General features: G+C 39.1%; 1 protein-coding gene across 1 annotated transcript in view; it reads left to right on the top strand.

Moving 5' to 3' along the window:
• The window catches only part of hydin (HYDIN axonemal central pair apparatus protein), a 65,404-nt gene that overhangs the window by 11,553 nt on the left and 32,141 nt on the right, over positions 1–21,710 (top strand). Inside the window, exons 7-20 of the mRNA XM_079619993.1 lie at positions 6,144–6,345; positions 6,687–6,867; positions 8,510–8,609; positions 8,929–9,047; positions 9,902–10,125; positions 11,538–11,605; positions 11,714–11,949; positions 14,318–14,418; positions 14,501–14,636; positions 14,762–14,926; positions 15,757–15,909; positions 19,716–19,954; positions 20,059–20,314; positions 20,858–21,057. Of these exons, the coding sequence (XP_079476119.1) occupies positions 6,144–6,345; positions 6,687–6,867; positions 8,510–8,609; positions 8,929–9,047; positions 9,902–10,125; positions 11,538–11,605; positions 11,714–11,949; positions 14,318–14,418; positions 14,501–14,636; positions 14,762–14,926; positions 15,757–15,909; positions 19,716–19,954; positions 20,059–20,314; positions 20,858–21,057 (2,380 nt within the window). The remainder of the gene's footprint in view (positions 1–6,143; positions 6,346–6,686; positions 6,868–8,509; positions 8,610–8,928; positions 9,048–9,901; positions 10,126–11,537; positions 11,606–11,713; positions 11,950–14,317; positions 14,419–14,500; positions 14,637–14,761; positions 14,927–15,756; positions 15,910–19,715; positions 19,955–20,058; positions 20,315–20,857; positions 21,058–21,710) is intronic.

A 21,710-nucleotide genomic window follows, 5' to 3' on the forward strand; every position in this document is an offset into this window, starting at 1 on the left:
AAGAAGAACACCCCTATCTTGGCAGGCTTTTTAGAGTGCACTTAAGAGTGAGCTGATGAAGACATCTCACACACACACAATCTGCAGCTCTATGAAAGCTTTCCTCATTTCCCATTCTTCTCCCCTCCCCTCTGTTCTGAACAGCTCCCACAATCCTTCAGCCTGCTGGCAGATGCAGTGTCCCATCAAAGACACAATTTCCTTTGCTCTTTTTCTCTCTCTTAAAGCTTCATGCATAGAGACAGAGGTTAAATGTCTCTGACTCATTTGTGAAAAGTGATATCTACGGCAAATTAATCAGTGGAGAGAGTAAAAGGATGAAAGGGTAAGACTGGGAGCGAAGAAAAGAAAGAAGCCACAGGACCTGCCTTCTGCCATATCATCTTCAGGATGTCATTATGGCAGTTTCATTTCTTCACCAATATTGTTATTCTGTTATCGTTCTTTCGTTCTCTTACACTGTCCCTGTCTGTCTTTTCCTTTTATAAAGCCTAGTTTCCCCCCCATACAGCTTCTTTCCTCTCCTTCCAAGGCTGTTGTAGCTTAAACAAAAATGCAAATTCTTCTGCTCCAAGTACATCAGATGTGCGGCAATTATATTTGCTTGTTTAAAATGTGCACTGAGTAACAGCAGTCCTTCTGCTAGAAGACATGCTTGCATAACTGGATCAGCCCCTACAGAGAAAATGCTTCAGGCTCCCGTCTCCTCTTTCTCACACTCTTTAGTCTCTACTGTACAGCACATAATTGTTTTTTTGGTGAAAGCATATAGTATTATGTATTGTTTTTTTCATTGATCCTGTTCAGTTTGCTAGACACTGTTTTTATTTTATTCTGGTTTAATCTCAATAACTTAACTATTTGCAGTTTGTATTTGGGAAATGATTGCATTGTGAAAACTTTAGGTTACAGTCGTAACCGAGGTTACAGTCGTAACTGAGGCGTTCCCTTTCAATGGAACTCACGTTGCGTCGAGATTGACGCTATGGAATTATCATACAAACGCCACCATATAGCGAGTAGTGCCTGTCCAGTGTGAAATCGTGCGAGCAGCACTAGGACGAGAGCACCTGAGACCATGGTGTAGAGTTCAAGTTCAAAGAGTAAACCCTGATGAATGTGTGCGGTGAGGACCACCCTGCCGCATCACAAACATCTTGGAGGGCAACTCCTGATATAAGGGCCATACTCCTAGTAGAGTGGAAACGAACAGCCATCGGTGAAGGCTGTCCGGTCGACGCATAAGCAAGTGAGATAGCCTCTACCACCCACTTTCTCATTCTTTGCTTAGATGTAGGGGACCCTTTGTTAGGGGGCCCAAAGCATACAAACAGCTGTCCCACAGGGCAGCTCTGTGGACATAAGCATCTAGCGCCCGAACTTTGCAAAGCAGATTATTATTTTCCTGGTCCGAGTTCTGGAAGAGAGGAGGACAAAAGGCCTGCAGCATAATAGATCTGGCCACGTTAGTGGGGACCTTTGGAACATAGCCTGGTCTAGGGTGAAGGAACGCTTTAACCATGCCAGGTGCAAATTCCAAGCACGAGGGAGCAACCGTCAGTGCTTGCAAATCTCCTATCCTTTTAAGAGAAGAGATCGCGAGGAGGTACAAAGCTTTCAAGGTCAGGAACTTGGCCGGACCCTCTTCCAGTGGCTCGAAGGGAGCCAGGGAAAGGCCTTGAAGGACAATGGCCAGATCCCATGTCGGCACCCTGGTACGAGCTGCAGGCCTCCCTCAGCCTCATAGTACCATGGAGGAAACGAGATACCAACTGGTCTTTTCTCAAAGACATTCCACCCAAAGGAATGTGGTAAGCACCTATGGCCGCTACATGTGGATGGGGATAGACCTGCAGTGAACCGTTCCTGCAGGAACTCCAGCACTGTACCAACCAGGCAGTTAACTGGGTCCAACTGACGGTCACTACACCATTAAGTGAAAACTCTCCACTTCAATGCATAAAGTTTCCTTTTGGAGGGAGCTCTGGAATGTAGAATGGTCAACCTCAGTTGAGAGTCCCGTCCCTATAAGCTGGGCCCCCTCAGAGGCCAAGCCCACAGGTTCCACAGTTCTGGTCGGGGGTGAAATATCTGCTTGGGACAGAAGGTCCCTCCTGACGGGTAGCTCCAGTGGAGGCCCGTCGAGGAAAGACACTAGATCAGGGATTCATACGCTGGGCTATAAGAAGTAGGCGACCCTGGTCCCTGCAAACTCTCTCTAGAACTCCCGGGAGCAGAGCGTACGGGGGAAAAGCATACAAACTTAGCCTCGGCCACGTCTGTACCATAGCATCCAGTCCGAGAGGAGCTGGATGCATTAGGGAGAATATATATGATCAAAAATATGAAAATATGATCAAAACTGGCTGTAAAAAATAAATCTGCATTGTTTATCCTTTTGATCTTTCATTCAAAAAATTGCCAAAATTCTAACCTTTCATTGAAGCAAGAGAATTGAAAGTGGGGCTAAATCACATTATGAAATAAATGTTTTTCTCCAAAACACGTTGGCCACAATTATTGGCACCCTTTTATTAAATACTTTTTGCAACCTCCTTTTGCCAAGATAACAGCTCTGAGTTTTCTCCTATAATGCCTGAGCAGTTTGGAGAACACATGACAAGAGTTTAGAGACCATTCCTCCATACAGAATCTCTCCAGATCCTTCAGATTCCCAGATCCATGTTGGCGCTTCTTCTCTTCAGTTCAGCCCACTCATTTTCTATAGGGTTCAGGTCAGGGACTGGGTTGGCCATTGCAGATCTTGGTTTTGTGCTCAGTGACCCGTTTTTGTTTTGATTTTGATATTTGTTTTTGGATCACTGTCCTGTTGGAAGATCCAAACATGGCCCGTTATAAGATTTCTAGCACAGTCTGTTAGGTTTCGATTTTTTATCTGTTGGTATTTGATCCAATCCATGATGCTATGTATCTGAACAAGATGTCCAGGACCTCAGGCAGAAAATTAGGCCCACAGCATTAAAGATACAGCAGAGTATTTCATTTTACACATGGGGTACTTTTTTATCCCTGTGTGCACCAAACCCATCTTACGTGTTTGCTGCCAAAAAAGCTTTTTTGTTTTTGTTTCATCTGACCGTAGAACCCGTCCCGTTTGAAGTGCCAGTAGTGTCCGGTACTTTTCAAACGTTCTATGGACAGAGGAACCAAAAAAATAGCTTTTTTGGCAGCAAACACTTAAGATGGGTTTTGTGCACACAGGGATAAAAAAGTACCCCATGTGTAAAATGAAATACTCTGCTGTATCTTTAATGATGTGGGCCTAATTTTCTGCCTGAGGTCCTGGACATCTTGTTCAGATACATGACATCATGGATTGGATCAAATACCAACAGATAAAAAATCGAAACCTAACAGACTGTGCTAGAAATCTTATAACGGGCCATGTTTGGACTTTCCAACAGGACAGTGATCCAAAAACAAATATCAAAATCAAAACAAAAATGGGTCACTGAGAACAAAACCAAGATCTGCAATGGCCATCCCAGTCCCTGGCCTGAACCCTATAGAAAATGAGTGGGCTGAACTGAAGAGAAGAAACACCAACATGGATCTGGGAATCTGAAGGATCTGGAGAGATTCTGTATGGAGGAATGGTCTCTGATCTCTTGTCAGGTGTTCTTCAAACTGCTCAGGCATTATAGGAGAAAACTCAGAGCTGTTATCTTGGCAAAAGGAGGTTGCAAAAAGTATTTAATAAAAGGGTGCCAATAATTGTGGCCGACGTGTTTTGGAGAAAAACATTTATATATGTGATTTAGCCTCACTAAATTTCCCAGAGAGAGAAAACAACACCAAATATGACAGTGGACAGTTTCACAAAGAGTGCTACCGAAGACACAGAAGCTAGCGCTCTCTGTTTTCAAGCAGGCTTCATAGCTTCCTGGTTCGTGACGTCACCCGCCTCTGACGTTCTGCCACACCATTGGACTAATTTTACATGTGCTTCAAGACGTCATCATGCAAAGCGTTCCCATAGCGCCAATCTCGACGCAACGCTCATTGCCTCTTTAGGTAACCGAGGCGTTTTCCAAACAGACACACACACACACACACACACACACACACACACAAAATTGTTATGTGAAATTTGATAAAGAATACATTTAACCGTGTTATTAAATTATTAGTGTTTTTAAAGATTAAGAGAGCTTTAGATGATGGGAAAGGTGATCTAAATGTAAAAATAAAGGAAATGAACATCACAATTAAGTAAATTAAATTAACCCAATATTGACTGAAATATATATCCAATATCAACCAATACTGATAATCAGAGCAAAGAATAACCATTATGGTATTGATTTATTTTCCTTATTTCTCAACATATATGCTTAATTGTAAAGTTATTGTACTGTAAATGTATTATCTTTCCAACATCCTTAGCAGCCTCATTAGGCAGTGTACTGAATTATTTTGCATTGAAGACAGTCAGTGTATTTTGAAGACCTCAGTGTACAAAATAAGACAAACAGGTGAGGGGTTAATTATATCCAGTACACCTGATACCATAAAGGTCTCGATGGGATGAGATGACTTAACTATCTAAAATGCCTCTGGTGACCTGTCTGTTTGTGTCCAAGAAGAGCTAGAGCCCCTTCAGAATAGAGTCATCAGAGAGATACACATGCTGAGAAAAATAAAAGTATTCTCTCTAGAATGTGTGCAAGAGTTGGTGTGCAAGAGTTGCAAACGTTGTGCATATACGTACAGACAAAAACATGTGTGATACATATGTTCATGCATGCAATATGTGAAAAGTGCATGCGCTCGTGATGTTTGAGCTTTGAAGCGTGCTAAAACAGGCAATAAATGTAACAGCTAAAATTTGTTTCTTTACATTATCCATCAGTTTACCTGAGATGGATTTCTTTGCTGTCGATTTGTTTACTTGGTCTTGAGGAATTGTCTCATATATTTGAGCCCCTCCTCCCCAGCATTGTGTTTGTCAGTCAGTACAATCATATTATATATTCCAAATGCAATTGAGTATATCTAGAGCAGAAGATTTATAGTCCAAGATCAATGTTTACCTGGTATAAATCATTTTATAGTGAAAACAATGGCTGTTTTATGTTTCGTTTGAATACTTTTTTCAACTTTGCGTGGGTGCATGAGTAAGTGCGCTGACATTATGGACAAGGCAGGGCTGTGATAGTCCACTAAGCATGAAGCTCCTGCTTTGAATGTAGCCAAACTAGTAAAACAAATCAAAATGCAGGTAAATAGATGTCAGCAGCACTTCTGATTTGAGATTTTGTTTTGAATTTTACATGTTTTGTTCGCTTCTGATTGGTTTTGGTGAGGTCACGTGACCACATTTCATTGGGGAAATCTTGTCCTGATGGACCAGGTTCACAATCATTGCAGCACACAGCTCCACCATGGTAACAAACGCTGAATACAGACCTCTATTTGTTTACATGTAGCGCCACCACCATGGTGACTAAAAAAGAGCACACAGCTCCAGTCGTACAATTGCCTAATTTTAAATCTTTTATGCTCGCTGGGGAATTGATGGCGACGATTCTATTTCTAAAACCCATTAATGCCCCGTTTGTGCCCCTATTCTTTACTACTCATTTAACAAAGCAAAATGCTGAACTAAGGCTCATTATTTTGTAGATTTAACTCAGTTTAGTCTGTAATGCAAACAATTATGCAGTTTTTTTTCCATAAATGATACATTTTGCTTTCGTTGCTAATTTATTCATTGCAAATTTTGTCTTTGTCCTTTTTTTTTGCTGTCATTTCGTTAAACGACCATCATTGTTTAAATTGTTTTATTGGCCTTATTAAGCTGAATAAAATCATGTTTTTATATTTTGGATTTTTAATAATGTTGTGTGTCACAATGATATTAGCTAGTTATGCTTGTTATTAGCCATTTTTGCTCTCAACATCATAACATTAAACCCTACAACGTTTTAAATGTAACAGGGTTGGCAAAAATTAATGGATGGTTTCATGAGAATGACCCACCAATACTTTCGTAGGAATAATCACATTCTTTGTTTGATATTGTAAGTCTTGTGTTAACTGTAGACACCTTTTACTTCATACACACCTTTTACTTTGATATGTCTGTCAACCAACTCTTTTTTATTTTTTTATTTTTTTAGGAGAAGACATCCAAATCACCCTCTATGGAGATTCCACAGATATAAATGTCGGATTGGACACGAACTATGTGATGCTGGAGAAAACCTACATCTCTTTAGCTACCTTCCAGAAAGTGGCAATAATGAACAGGAGTGATTCCATTGTGCATTACCAGTGGAAGAACTTTGCCACTGAAGAGGAAGAGGAACGGGACAAATTAAGGTTTAACTAGTTAACATCTATTAGCTCCAAGTGTTTTTATTGTAGCTATAATTCAAGCTTTTCTAACTATACTTTTGGAAATATAAAATCTTTACCGTTCATCCTAAATTCAAGTGAGGTGACATGCTCACGGCTTAATGAAAAATTCGGTTGACAGCATCTGAGGTGCATTTTGTTTGTTTTTCAAACCGAGAGACAAGTAAAACTTATTTTCAGTGGTAATGAATAATGACAGAATTTTCTTTATTTTAAATGAGCTATTCTTTTAACATTATGAATGTGTCAATCTGTGTTTGTCCATTTTTCTCTTATTCTCTGTTGTTTTCTTTCTTCTTTTGTAGGCTTTCTTCAGAGCTGGACCAAGAAGTGGATGATGAGATGGAGCAGTTTCTGACAGAAAACACTGATCCTTCTCTGCGAGCTTGTCTTTCGCAGTTTTCCCATACCCTCCAGGAGGGGCTTGTGCAAACCCAGCAGCAGCTTTTGTCTCTGGTTGACCAGGACATCATCATGAGACCCCTGGTGTGTTACTTACAACTAGACACGACAAGCTTCAGCATTTTAGATTTCAGTTTACCCCGATGCAATATTGCATAACCAGCAATTAAATCTGAAACCTAGGATGTCCTTGTACCGTATAACCATATGCCTAAACATATGGTGGAAACCAAACTTAGACATCACTCCACTCAGCCAAGCAATTTAAAAGATACTGAGCTTGTTTTTAATTAGAGATTTATTATGTGGGCGAGAGTTAAATGTGATTTACTTAACTAAATGGTAATTCTAATTGTGAATGGGCAGTTTTTAATTTTTTACTTATAATACTTTGTGCATGCAATCCCTAAATTCGATTAATCCTAAATTTCGCATTGGTTATGCACGTAGTGATTGGTCTTCTGCTACGGTTGAGTCTTTGTAAGTTTTCGCATGTCTGCAGTTGATGCAGAATGTATGCAACAGTGCCAGTCGATTATAACACGATCTGCGTCTGTAGGAAGTCCAGCTCAGCACTTTGTTTTTCCAAATGACTAATCACATACCCTTCAAAAGACATCCAACAGTTTTTTGTGTTAATTCTGTCACCTTGCTGTGACTTTCAGCCTCTTAAAGGCACATACAGACATACTGCAGTGATTCCATTTCTCTCTGCACCTCACATTTTTCTTTCATCTAATGTACATTTGATGCACATTGGATGATCATTTCTGCTCTGATTTTACTCTCACCTTAAATGTAAATGCAAATGCAGATTTTTCAAACCAGGTTTATGCAGGCTTAGACAAGAAAAGACAGAGACAAAGCAAAACAAAACAGATCGGTATCCCCTCTGCTTGGATGTGAGCATCTGTTTACATGCAGTAGAGCTTGATCACACCTGTTCCGTCAACTCTGTCAAGCACTGCCTGGTGACACAACATGCTGTTTGTTCACTAGTGATTTAGCAAACATTTTTATCCAATGCATTTGTGGCCAACCCCCCTAGAGCACCCTAATTGAAAGTGACTTGCTGAAGAGCGCAGTGGTGATAAGAGACCTTGGTATCTCCCAAGTATATTGATGCATCACCTGCTGGGATCATACCTGTGAAGTTTGTGTTACCAGCTCTGATTGTTAGGCTTACACCACCTTGTATGTGTCACTGCTTCAGGGAGTAGTGTAGCATGCAAACACATTTTGGTCTTTTTTTCACATTACTCCTGTCATAATAATAATTGTAATTAATAATAATGCCTTTACCATGAATTACTGGTAAATAATATGACATTGATGTAATTTATTATCTAGTTTCATATACACTCTCATTCAAAAGGTGGGCCAGTAAGATTTTGTCTTAAAGTAATGAATACTTTTATTATACAATGATGCATTCAATTGTTCAAAAGTGACAGTAAAGGCTTTAAAATATATTAGAATGATTTCCGAAGGATTGTGTGACACTGAAGACTGAAGACATTACTTGGCTTCTGAAAATTCAGCTTTAATTATTCAGGAACAAATAATTGTTTTAAATATTCTTTAATAGAAAAAGAGTCATTTTAAATTATAATAATATTAAAAAACTTCTCTTTCACACTTGTGACTTTGCATTACGCTTATATAACAAATAACATCTGTGGAAATTAATCACAATTTTGTGTGTGTGTTCTCTGTTGTTTTACAGAAGGGAGAAATCTGGCCCAACAGCACTGCAGAGGTGAACATCATCTTTAAACCACAGGAAGCCAGGATCTACCAGCAGACTGTTTACTGTGAAATCACTGGTACTTACACCATGATAACAGATGTTGTGTTAAAAACAATCACTTTCTACTGTCACAGCAATGCTGCTCATGCACACTTGCATTGTTTTCTAACAATGCATTGGTATATTTGCATGTTTCGCTCAGGCCCATCTGCAGGCCTGGAGATCAGGTTTGCATTTATTTGCATGTTTGAGTAAGGTCTGACAATATTCTGGTTGCTTGGATTAGTAGTGACCTAGAAAGACAGACTGTTGATATTGTAGCCAGTGAAATTTAACAGCCTGTTTCATTATGCTTTTTTTTTGGTTTCTTATTTGAATGCTCTGTACTTACACAGGTCGTGAATCTCGGTTGCCACTCTGCATACAAGGAGAGGGTGTAGGCCCAAAACTGCAGTTCAGCTTTGACTTTCTAGACATGGGAAACATTGTCATTGGCTCCAAACAAAGCTATAAGGTACAATTTAAGAAAACACATGTAGTATCTTTGTTTTAATCTCAATGGTAAAAGCAATTTGAGCTTAAGTTACATTGTGTCCCATTAAATCCTGTAATAATTATTATTCAGTTGTTTACATTTAAGCAGCTGCATAACACACTAAAGGTGTAAAATGCGTCCATATTGACATAAAATATTACTAATTAAACATGTTATATTAGAGTCATTAAGTGCTGCAATGATTGCAGTTTGTAAGTGTTATTGTCCCCTTCTTAACCTTCAGCGCAGTCTAAAAGACAAAACCACTTAGCGTTACCTCCTCCAAATCATTACAAAGACTAAAGCATGTAGTAGTGGTGGGAAGAAACTATTGATGTAACAGAAGAACCCTTCACAGAATTGATTACTGTGAAGCCATAACAAGCAGGATCTCACATCAAATTTAATCAGGATGTTGCTCACAATCTGCCAAATGTAGCATGGACTCGACAGCAGTTTTAATTGAATAATAAAAGCCCCTTATTATTACTGAGTCTTGAAATAGACCAATGTTTGGCTCAGTTTGAATACACTCCATGCTGAATTATGCAAACATTGTGGCTTTCCAATTCCTTTTGTTATTTGAGCTTTTGCATGATCCCAATAATATAATCGTCCTGAAAGTTATGGATTGTTTGTTTGAGTCTGATTTGTCCCTATGGGCCTCTTTTTGAGGTAGTATCCAAGTGTATGATTAAACAACGCAAACTGATCCCACCGGCGAAAGAATGAAACAATTGGACGATCAGTCTGTGCAGGCATAAACCTGGAGAGATCTACAGACCCTCTTTCTTTTGTGTTCCTTCTCTCTGTCTGTTTTCTCTTATTCTTAGCTGCTTCTAAGCAACAAGGGACTGATAAATGGTGCGTATAAACTAGTGCAACCCAGTACAGTGCTGGGGCTTTGCTTTTCCTTCAACCCCTCTGAAGGCATGATCCCACCCGGAGTCTCCAAAACACTGGAGGTCCACTTCTCTTCTGACAAACTGGGTGTTTTCTCTGAAGAGTTACACTTCAGTGTGGTGGGAAACCCTGAGCCCGTCATTGTCACATTCAGGTAAACCTCACAGATGAACCCTTTATTATACAATAATCCTTTATTTATTTATTTATTTATTTATTTATTTTCAATTATGTAATTTCTGTATGCGTTGCCCTTTGTGTCCATAAGGAAAATCATTTCATATTGCATTTAAAAACTACATGAAATCACTCCCAAAAGGATTACATTTTAGCTTTAGCTGTACATAGTTTGATACAAATGTTTGAATGTATGATGTTTAAGGCATTTAATCATTTTTTTTCTTAGAAGAGACTCTTGTTTTCTCTCATGCTAGACACAATTTATCATCTAAACGTATGAAAAAGTCAAATGTCTTGCTTGGTATCTGTTACAGAAAATGAACCACTTTTGTCTTGAATTGCTAATTTTCCACAACACTAGTACATGTTTCCAGCCAGTCCCCATTGCTTTCCACCGTTATGTACTAATGGCAGTTTTAAAACATTAACCCAACCGTGACATTTGATAGATTGCCTGTCCTATTCATACACATTTCACCCTGGTAGGCAACATACAAATAAAAGGTCATAGTAAAACCTTTTTACAATTTTATTTATACATATATAGCCAGATTCTTTATTATGTTCTGAGTAGGTACTTATTTTGAATAAGTAATTATTTTGTGATTGTAAAAAGTATCAGTATGAATCTGTGTGTTGTGAATTTATTCCGGACATACTACATTGCGTTGTCATTGTAATGCGATCTACTTGCATGAGCTGCGTCGCCTCACTGCCATTTACAAATCTTTTCCTGTGGCCTCATGGGATAGTAAAGTGTCCAGTGGGTGCGCACTTCAAAATCACCCCTGAAGTAGTATGGTCCTCCGGGTACTGTTTGCCTACTGTTCTATGTATACTGTGACTTACCACTCTTTTTATGTACAATACTATACTATATAGTAGGGAGGTCTGCAAATTTGGATGCAGCCCTAGTATTGATTGACCTTAACCAGAGTTGATTTTAGAGCAGAAGATTGACCCGAACTGTACATCCTTCCCTTTAATCAATCCCCTCTTATGACCATTAGCAAAAAACATCAATGTTTCTCCTTCACTCTTTGTTGTTTTAATCATTAGCTTATGGCTGATTAAATGAACCTGTACAGGCTGAACCTTAATTAAACGAGTGAAGCAGAGCTCTGCTGAAATCTTTCAAACAAACTAGCACAAGCCACTTCCCTTTTGATTAAGATGGATTACCACTGAAAGTGCTGAATGTATACATTCCACAACTACCACTCTGCCTTGTCATCTAAAAACAATGCCACTCATTCCTCGTTATACTGGACTTCACCTCAACAGCCTTTTAGTTTCGTATAATTACTCGTGGTGCAGCATTTTCATTGGCCTTTATTCGTGTTGAGTTTTTTTTTTTTAGTTTCCTCGTCCCTTCATCTCTTGCAGGGGGTGTTTAATTGGGCCTACATTCCACTTCAGTGTCCCAGAGCTCAACTTTGGGGAGGTGTCCTTTGGTAAATGAACTTGCACTCTCCGCTTCATCTATCAGGATCAATGTTAGTGTTTAATCCTTGTTCTGCATATTAGTTGTGTAATCAGGAATCTTCTATCACTGACCCAAGGGTTTCCGCAAACGCTGACATGTCGCCTTAGCAACACTTCAGTGGTGCCCATGAGCTTTGGACTGCGGATCCCCGGAGATGGCACGGGACAGGCGAGCAGTACCAGCACGGACCAGGTCGCTCAGCTGAACAGAAGTGAATGGGGATTCGGAGACAAAACCAAAAGAAGACCGAAAGAGTTTATCTTATCACCGAGCACAGGCACAGTTCGTGCTATGGCTGAGATAGATATCCAGGTATGTTTGCTCTTTCTGATTCTAAGCCGACCCGTCAACGTATTATCTCGCTGAATGCCTCAAAGCGATTTGAATCAATTTCCCTATGCAAAAGCAGAAGTGACCTGTCAAGATGTTCCCTATGACCTGTCCGTGCCACAAACATCAACAGTCTCTCAAGAGATGAGAAACTTTGGTCTTTAAAACTAAGTGTAGCCTTAAACGTCCGTTCAGAGCAGACCTTTAATCCCTATTAAATCACAGACAGCTTGGACTTTAAAAAAAAAAAAGGCTGTTGTATTCCATTAATAAAAAAACGGGAGGTGGAATACATTGGAAAAGGTGATAAATGAGAACAGTATCTCCTGCCTCTCTCTCTCTCTCTCTATTGGGCTGTGATTATCTCTCCCATGCTCCTTTGGTTGCCAGGTACCTTGCGTACCTGTCATGTGCTGGTCTTTTCCCATCAATGGGAGCTGTCAGCACTTTGGAGGGCTAATCTGTTGGATGTGTCCGCCTGTCTTTGTGCTTCCTGTGGATGTGGGTGTCTCCTGTCAGTGTGCAAATGTGCCTCTCCCAGTCTGTGACAAGAATGTGGCTCACTGTGCTCTAATGAGACCTCAGCACAGGAATACATATTAGGGATTGTGGTTAGTCATATTAGTGTAATGGGACAATATTCCCAGATGCATCACACAGCTGGCCGGCAGCCTCCCAGACATGTTAGAATAATAAAAGAAAAGCACCTGGAGAGTACTTTTCCGTTCTTCTCAGGCGGTTACATTTCGTGGTGACTGTTGTCTGTGATCCCATATGTGAGGTTTCAGAGCACTTAAAGCACTGCAAGGAGGGGAATACTGCAATCTGAACAGTTTGGAATTACTTGACCGCTATATTTAGACAAGCAGCTGTTAAATCTGTTCAAATCTTATAATAGGGATTTACACAATGATATATTTAAGTTGGGTTGTTTTATAAAATGAAGACGGAGATATAAAATCTTGTGAAGAATATAAACTAACGTTCAAAAGTTTGGGTTCAGTATGATTTTTATGTTGTTGAAAAAAATGAATACCTTTTCTTATACTACGGGGCTGTTGAATGCTTGAATCTGATTGGTTGAGGAACGTTCTAAGGTGTGCAATTTTTTTCAGGGAAACACACGGCAAAGGCAGTTCCAGGCAGGTCTTGGACCGCATTACAGTTCCATATCACTTTGCGTAGTTAACTGTAATAACGAAAGATGCCAGGCATTTGGCCAGGATGCCGGGGTTATACCCCTACTTTTTTTCAAAGGACATCCTGCGATTTTTACCTCGGTTTAACGTCTCATCCGAAGGACGGTGCTCATTGACAGTATAGTGTCCCCATCACTACACTGGGGTGTTAGAACCCACACAGACCACAGGGTGAGCGCCCCCTGCTGGCCTCACTAACACCTCTTCCAGCAGCAACCTGGTTTTCCCAGAAGGTCTCCCATCCAGGTACTAACCAGGCTAAACCCTGCTTAGCTTCAGTGGGCAACCAGTCTTGGGCTACAGGGTGATATGGCTGCTGGCCAAATCATATCACCTAAAGTGATATATCACCCAATATGAAATTGGATGAAATTGGGTGTGCACATCGACATTTGTCAGGCCGCCGAGGAGACGCCCTTTGACGAAAACTCAAGATCTTCGCAATTTAACGTCGCAAAGGCCTTAAGATTACACTCACCAAATTTGAAGAGGATCAGATCAAAACTGTAGGAGGAATTCGTTAAAGTACAAGGCCTGAAAATGGTAAAAACTGCACCAAAATCGGAGAGGAAATTCAAAATGGCACACTTCCTGTTGTGTTTAGGGCTATGCTTCAAAATACTTTTTAGTAGGTATTGGGTCATTACATGTATGTACCGAATTTCGTCCACGTATGTGAAACGTAGCGCCAGGGGCAATTAGTCTAAATATTTGTTTGCCCCACTTTTTGCCCTTTTGCCCCACCCAATTCTGAAACCCATATCAGATGTAAATTTCGCACCTGTGCACCTGTGCCTGATCAATTTTATAAATAAATTGATAGTCCTGCTGCACAGGTTTTCATATATTATTGTAGAATATAACAAATAAATAATAAATATTGATGGGCCTACTTGTTAATAAGGCTTTGTGTTTAATTTATTAGGCTAGCCTACTGTCAATAATAGAAAAAAAGAATTACCGAATGAATTAATAAATAAATAAAATAATATTGATGCACATCCTTTTCTGTCTCATTATTGCAGTTTCTCTCTCTCTCTCTTTCTTTAATAACTGCATTAATAAAGCATAAGAGACTTTTTTTCAAAATATTAAAGAATGTTACCGACTCCAAACTATTGAACGGTAGTGTATGTGTGTTTGTTTTTCAGTTAACCTTTTGCTCCAACACGGTGCAAGACTACAATCTGGCATTAGTGCTGGATGTTCAATGTGTTGGAGAGGAGGTTTTAGCTCTCCCAATCAAAGCTAGGTAATATATACACCTTCATGGGGGAAATAAAGTAGCCTTGCTGTTTTCCATGCACAAAACTTATCTCTGATTGTTCCGGTAGATGTGTTGTGCCTGATGTGGTCCTCAAGAACCCAGATCTTCATTTCCAGCACTGTTTCCTGGGTCATCCCTATGAGCAATCATTTGAGCTCATTAATGATACTGACCTTCCTGCGTGCTATGGACTTCTGCCTCAGGTGATTCCTCCCAATCAAGTAAAATGTATTGTGTTTTCTATTGCAGCCCTTTTCAATGTTCTAGATCAGACATTAGAGATATGTATTTTGATGTTCAAGCACATGACATACGTTTCTGTTTGCAGCCGTATGAGGAAGACCCTGCTCTTCTTTATTCCAGTCCTCACGCACGAGGGGTCATCCAACCGTACAGCACAGAACAGATTCCAGTAGTTCTTCAGGCTAAGACAGTGGGGAGCCTACAGGAAACAGCTCACATTGCTATACTAGGCCGTCAAGACCCACCGTTGGTGAGTATATGTACAGTATGACATTACGGCCAGTGCATATTTTACACTAGCACTCAATAGTTTGGGGTCGGTAAGATTTTTTGTCTTTTATACTCACCAAGACTGCATTTATGTAATAAAATGTTTAAGAAATAGAAAATGTACTGATGTTCAATTGAACCAAAGTCAATGGTTTGATTCCCAGGGAATGCATTAACTGATAAAATGTATAAATAAAATGCAATATACAGTTTGTCGCTTTGGATAAAGCGTTTTCCAAATGCATAAATTACATGTACTGTTTGTGAAAGCAAAAATATACTGTAATTAGACTATCTTCTTCCTTAAGTTAGTTGCTCCAACCATTTTTAAGATATTAATTAATTAAAACAGCAAGTTTATTGAATAATAAAAAAAAATGACGCATGTGTCAATGATAATTGCAATATTTACTTCAAACGTCCTGTATTATAGATGGTATAGAACAAAAAGTGTATTTTTTTCAGTTCCAGAATGTGTCAATGGCTCAGAAGCCTTGCCGCATTTTCACATAAGAGACGGTTCCTCTCTTCAGCTGTTACGTGAGATGCTGCGCTAAACAGCCTCCCTTTTTCTGTGCTAACGCTATCATCAATCATCGGCCGCTGTTTACATTAAAATGATTAAAATGGATCATTTCGTGTGTACACTGCTTTTTCTCTTTGTCAGAGTTTATCTTCGCTGTTAATAGATGTTATCAAAGCGGTTTCTGTCACAGTCTTCGGTTTACGTTCTTTCAGTGGAACATAACAAAAATGAAATTTTTATATTTTTTTTCTGCTAAAAATCTTTTGTAATCCTTTTCTCCATAGGAGCTCCTCCTGTCCTGTTTTGGCCAGGGACCTTCCGTCTCTGTCACTGCTGCCAAGCTGAACTTTGGCTGCATTCCCGTGCTGACTGATGTCACAAGGACTTTGCAGCTGTCAAACGACTCCCCAATCCCAGCCAGATTCTTTGCTCAAATGGTGGGTTCTAATGCTACAGAAGAGATGAAAAGCTTTGGTACGGTTTCCCTTTGCCCTTGCAATGTCAGTTTCCTCACCTGATGCCTATTCTACTGTTTTCTTACTCTGGGTCCAATATCATGGTCTTGTCTCCATGAGCCTTATGAATGCTCTTTTAGATTAGATTAGATTAGATTAGATAAAGAGTTAACGTAATACCCTCATATGCCTTTTATAAATCCTAATTTCTCCTAATTTCCATTTTTCGTTTTGGTCGCTCTTTATATTAAATAAGCTCCTTGATTCTCAGCACTGATAAATTTAGCATTAGGCTTTGTTTAATTAATCCATGGAAGGATTGCATGCAACCACACACACATACACCAAGAGACTTGGACACATATACAGACAAACTCATTCAGATATTAAGGGCATCCTAGATTATGTGTCGACTCTCATTGGTAAACTGATCTTGTCTTCTCCTCCAAGGCTGAGGACTTTTATAAGCCCAGAGTTTTTACTAAACATTTTCCAGCTTTAGTCGATCCTGAATTTCATTACAGGCGCTCGATAGCGTGGCTGAGTGCCAGGCAGATGCTGACAGCAGTGCGTCGTGAATTGAAAATACTCACTACGCAGTCTTTCGCTTTTATGCGTCCATCTGTTCATGTAGTTTCTGATAAACAAGTATTGTGAGTTTTTCGGAAAGATATGTCTCTCCTGAGACTGACTTTTGGTTCCATTGGAAAGCTCTACAGCACGATGAAGTTTAAAGCAATCAATGGTGTTAAACCTTCTAATGCAGGTCTGATCTGATTATTGAAATTTCAGCTGGCTTGTTCTTTACTTGATTCCTCTCTCAAGGGGAAATCGCCCCAACCTCGATCTAGCTCCCTATCGACCGGCTCGTCTCTCTGTCTTCCCCTCCTTTATCTCTCTCCCACTTGCTTTGCCACTTCTCTTTCATATGAAGACTTACGGAGTGATCTATGTCTCCCCGCTGACCTCCTTTAGTCCGGCGCAGTTCAAATGATAGGGCCCTCTCTCTAACCTCTACCCGCTCAAAGGCGTTTCCTCCTTGCTGAATACTGAATTTGTCATTTTCTTCCTCCAAGGGCAGCCTACTGCTGGTGATGACTGTGTTGAAGCATAAGCCATTTGCAAACTTCTTTTGCAAATTTAAACAAATACCGTACTATTGCATTCTAAAGGATCATGGTTATGCAACAATATGTTATGAATATCAATATGTTATGAATTTCTTTGGAAAAACAACATATTTCAAAGGAACCCTTATATACTGTAAAGTGTTACCAAAACCCTATACAACCTCTGATGATCAGATTCAGTGTATTTCTCCAGAATTATTCATGTGGTTTTGCAATGGCTCACAGTTGAGTGAATATGAGATATGAGTGTGGCTCCACCTGATTGGCCTCTAACACACCGTCTGCCTCACAAACACACTTTGCCACACACAAATATATAGGTCCTGCATGACTCAGAGTCAATATTAGTTTGAGGAGTTGGTTATGAAAAAGTCAGCTGCCAATTCACTCACGAGGTGTTTGCGTGATTTCCTGGAATACTTGATTCTGATTGGACAGTTGTGACCAAGTCAAAAATAAATAAGTCTAATGACTACTGAATTCCAGCCATGTATTAAGTGGGATGATGTATATTCTGATTATCTTAATGTCTTAGATTGTGCACACTGAAATGGGAAATACTTATCCTTCAATTTCCTCTCTACAGTCTGCTCACTTAGTTTTTCCCTATGAAGACTGTAAAAGGAGAGCATAATGGAAATTATGATAAATGTGCCAAAAGCTATACTCAGCCATCAGGATGAGCCACACTCTTAAGATAAATAAAACGCTATTAATCAGAAATCCCTTAACACACCAACACCCGTTCTCTTTACTCAGTCAGAAAATCCCAATTAAAAGTGAATGTGCAGGACATCAATCATTTGGCCGCATTATGAAAATTGATTTGAATCCTCCGCCAACAGTTATGGAAAGCAGTGGTACAAATTAAGCAGCTGGTGGGTTGCACTTTTGCATGCAAAGACAAGCTTGCACTTTTTTCACATTGGTTTATTTCTCGTTATGAGGAAATAAAAGGAAATAATGAAAGTAGGGAGAAAAAGTAGGACAGAGGAGGCGCTTAACATATGGGGTTTGAAAGAGGAAAAAACTGCTTACATATCTTACATCCCAATACCCTGTTGTATAAGCATACTGTCTGAGAAGGTACTACAGTACATTGTAATTAGAATTTACCTCACGACTGTTAAAAAAGTATGTTCTATGTAGTATAAATATTGATGTACTGCATCCACCATGTTGTTACTGTCATGTGGACTACAGTTGAGTCGCTGCCATTCACAAATCCTCTCCCGTAGCCTCATGGGATAGTTAAGTGCCCATCGAATGTACACTCATGAAGTAGTAGGTCATATGGGTACTTTTCACCTACTGTTTTTCGAATAGTTACTATGTATTCGAACATACTACTCTTTTGCTATACTGTATATCTGCATAGTATTCGATTTCCGACGCTGTGGAAGTATTAGCCAGATTTCAGACTCTTGGGTCAGTGAAAGCACAAACAGTGTTCTTCTATTAGCAATTTAGTACTCATTATAAAACATTATTCCAATCCCTTTATACTATCGCCAGTCTTTCCTACTCCCTTCAGATAAAGAGAATCCTGCTGGCACTGCAGCACAAGGCATATAGACACACACACTGTATGTTTACATGTTATCACTACATAGCTGCTCATTTAAAACCTTGTTCAATTACAAGACTGAGATAAGATGTTGCTTAATGGTTGGATTTTGAGTGGCAGTTACATGTGTGGAGCCAACCGGGAGGGAATGATCATTAATATTTCTCATTACCCACTAGAAAACGTACCCACTGTGGGATCATTTCCCCTGGACATTACATAAGACAGAAGAATCAGTCCACACACATTAGGGAGTTTACCGTTGTTTTTTGCTTGTGATTTTTTTTTTTTCATGTGACTTGGACCATACAGTATATTTTATGAAGGATGCTTTAGGTTGTTGTCACTACTGTATATTAACCCATTTTATCCCAAAGTATTCCTAGCTGGGTGAGCATTTGTATTTTACTCATTGGATTGGTCAGTAAAATACAATTTTTAAATTTTCACTTTAGAAAAGTTAGTGAAAGTAAGTGGTTATTCTTCCTCTATAAGTGGTCACAATTGTAACTGATAGAAGAGTACAGACTTAATATTTGCTTAGTTGCAGTAAGACCAAAGTTGCTAAATAATTAACACTACTGTTCAAAAAATTTGGGGTAAGATTTCTTTTTGGAAAGTAAAAAAAAATTACAATGTACATTGTACAAAAATATTAAGCAGCACAACTTTAAAACATTGATAATAATAAGAAATGATTCTTGATTTTGTTAGGATCATGTGACACTGAAGACTGGAGTAACGGTGTTGAAATTCAACTTTGCCATCACAGGAATAAATTACATTTTTAATATTCAAACAAAATATATGAAAATATTACTAGCCCCAAACTTTTGGATGGTAGTGTATTTTTATATATATATATATATATATATATATATATATATATATATATATATATATATATATATATATATATATATATATATAGCATGATTTAAATGGATGAGAGCATTGTGATTAATATGTCGTTTAAACATTATATGTATGGAATTATTAGAATGTTATTATCCTTTTTTGCTATCGTATGTTTAAAACTACACAATGGAATTAGTGATTTTGTTCTATAATGTGTATGTGAATGTTGATAGGTGAGGAACAGGTCTCACTGGCGTGTGGATCACAGTGAAGGGGAAATTCCTCCAAAGGCGAGTCTGGAATTGAAGTTGATAGCCCATCTGAATGACACCATGCCCTTCCAGGATGAACTGTTTCTGGAAATCCAGGACAGCCAAAATTTTAACATTCCTGTGTCGGCCAAAGGAAAGGGCACCACCATAGTCACTGACCGTCCATTGGCTCCTAGCCTGGATTTAGGAACCCACTTCAGGTAAAACAACGCCAATGTCTGTCCTTGAGTTCTGCCATTTACAATAGTCCGCTATTCACAAAACTTCATATTCAGTTAAATGATTAAATCTTCTGCTCTTCTAGTTCCGGCCCATGTCGGTATGCCTTCAGAATTACTAATCGCGGACGTCGCACTCACCAACTATTATGGACCACAGAGGGACCACAGTTTCACAACAGAGACAATCTGTCACCTAACAAGTCTAGGAACAAAAAAAGCAAGAGCCTTCAAACTTCAGATCAAGGAGGCCCTGTCTTCAGCTTATCACCTGCACGTTTATTACTTCCTCCTGGCCACTCGGCTGACATGCTGCTAGAGGGCTCCTCTAACGTCCCCAAGGTACCGATATCAAAACTTCTTCTTATGGGCATCAGCTATTAATCGTCTCTAACTGATAACTAGACTACATTCCTTGCAACAATTTCAAATATGTTGGCCAACAGCGGTACCGACACAACCTGCTAAAGTTTGAATAGTATGGTGATGAAGGTCCTGAAAGCCACACTTAATCCTCTTTTAGTGGAGACGCACGGAGCTGTGCATTGACTTCCCCTCTAGAGCATTACAGAGATGCATGCCTCCTTGAGTCCTTATTGATTTAATGGTAAATTATAGATGAGAGAAGGTGAGAAGTGAATATGGGCCTGCCCTGCTGCATCCCACGCTGGGCTGCTGCATTGCATAGCCATCAGTCGGTGTGCCGGCTCTCAGGCATCATAGAGAACGGCTCTGTTTTATTGCATTTCTGAGTTTTAGTACAAGGCTGAGCTGGGTTTCTTAAAAATTCAACTTTCAAAGATGATTTACATCCATTCATAAATTGAGAATACGAAAAGTTATATGTATAAATGTGTTTTTTAAATGTGTGTTTATGAATTGCAGGTGGTTACGGAAAAACTTGTATGCTATGCTGTTGTCGGGCGTCAGTATGTGAGAGAGTGCATCATTACTACAGACGTCACATGCCAGTTCGTCTCACCAGCAGTAGACATCTCCTCCAAACAAATCAGCTTCTATGTGGAAAAGGTTCGCAAAAATCTCTCTCTACCATCAAGGGCTATGATAGTCAGTGTTGGGTGTAATTCATCACCAATTTATTAATTACTGTAATTTAATTACTTTTCCCTTGAAAAAGGAAAGGAAAGGTACTTCTGATGTGATTGCATTAAATAGTGTATAGACTATAGAACGATTATAAATGAAACAATAGTGGATTACTATCAAAATTCAACATCTTATGTTAAATATATGTTTTTAATGTATCAGTTTACGAATAATTGATGCAATTTTATATTATTAATGTGAAAGAATCAAAATAGCAGTTTTATGTCTATCCTTGTATTGTTCAAGTGGTCGTGGTTTATATAAAATTTATAAAGTAATTAGTAATGTAATAGATTTTTTTAGAGAGAGTAAGTACAGAGTATTAGTACAGTAAACGAATTACACTGTTGAAGATGTAATTAATTACTTTTTAGAGTAACTTGTCCAACACTTACCCCGGTTTCACAAACAATTCTAAAGCATAGTCCTAGACTAAAATGTAAGTCTGAGCTGTTCCAACTGAAATAAACTTGCACTGAGTGATCTTAAAATATATCAGTGCCTTTGTTTTGTCTCAAGATGAACACCAGTAATGTTTTTTTTTTCTAAGCATGTTTATGAAAATGATTTAAATGTCCTAATTGAACTATGGACTAATCCTGGTTTAGGCTAAACCCTGTCTTTGAAACCG

Source organism: Phoxinus phoxinus, assembly GCF_949152265.1.
Source record: "Phoxinus phoxinus genome assembly, chromosome: 8".
Lineage (NCBI taxonomy): Eukaryota > Metazoa > Chordata > Actinopteri > Cypriniformes > Leuciscidae > Phoxinus > Phoxinus phoxinus.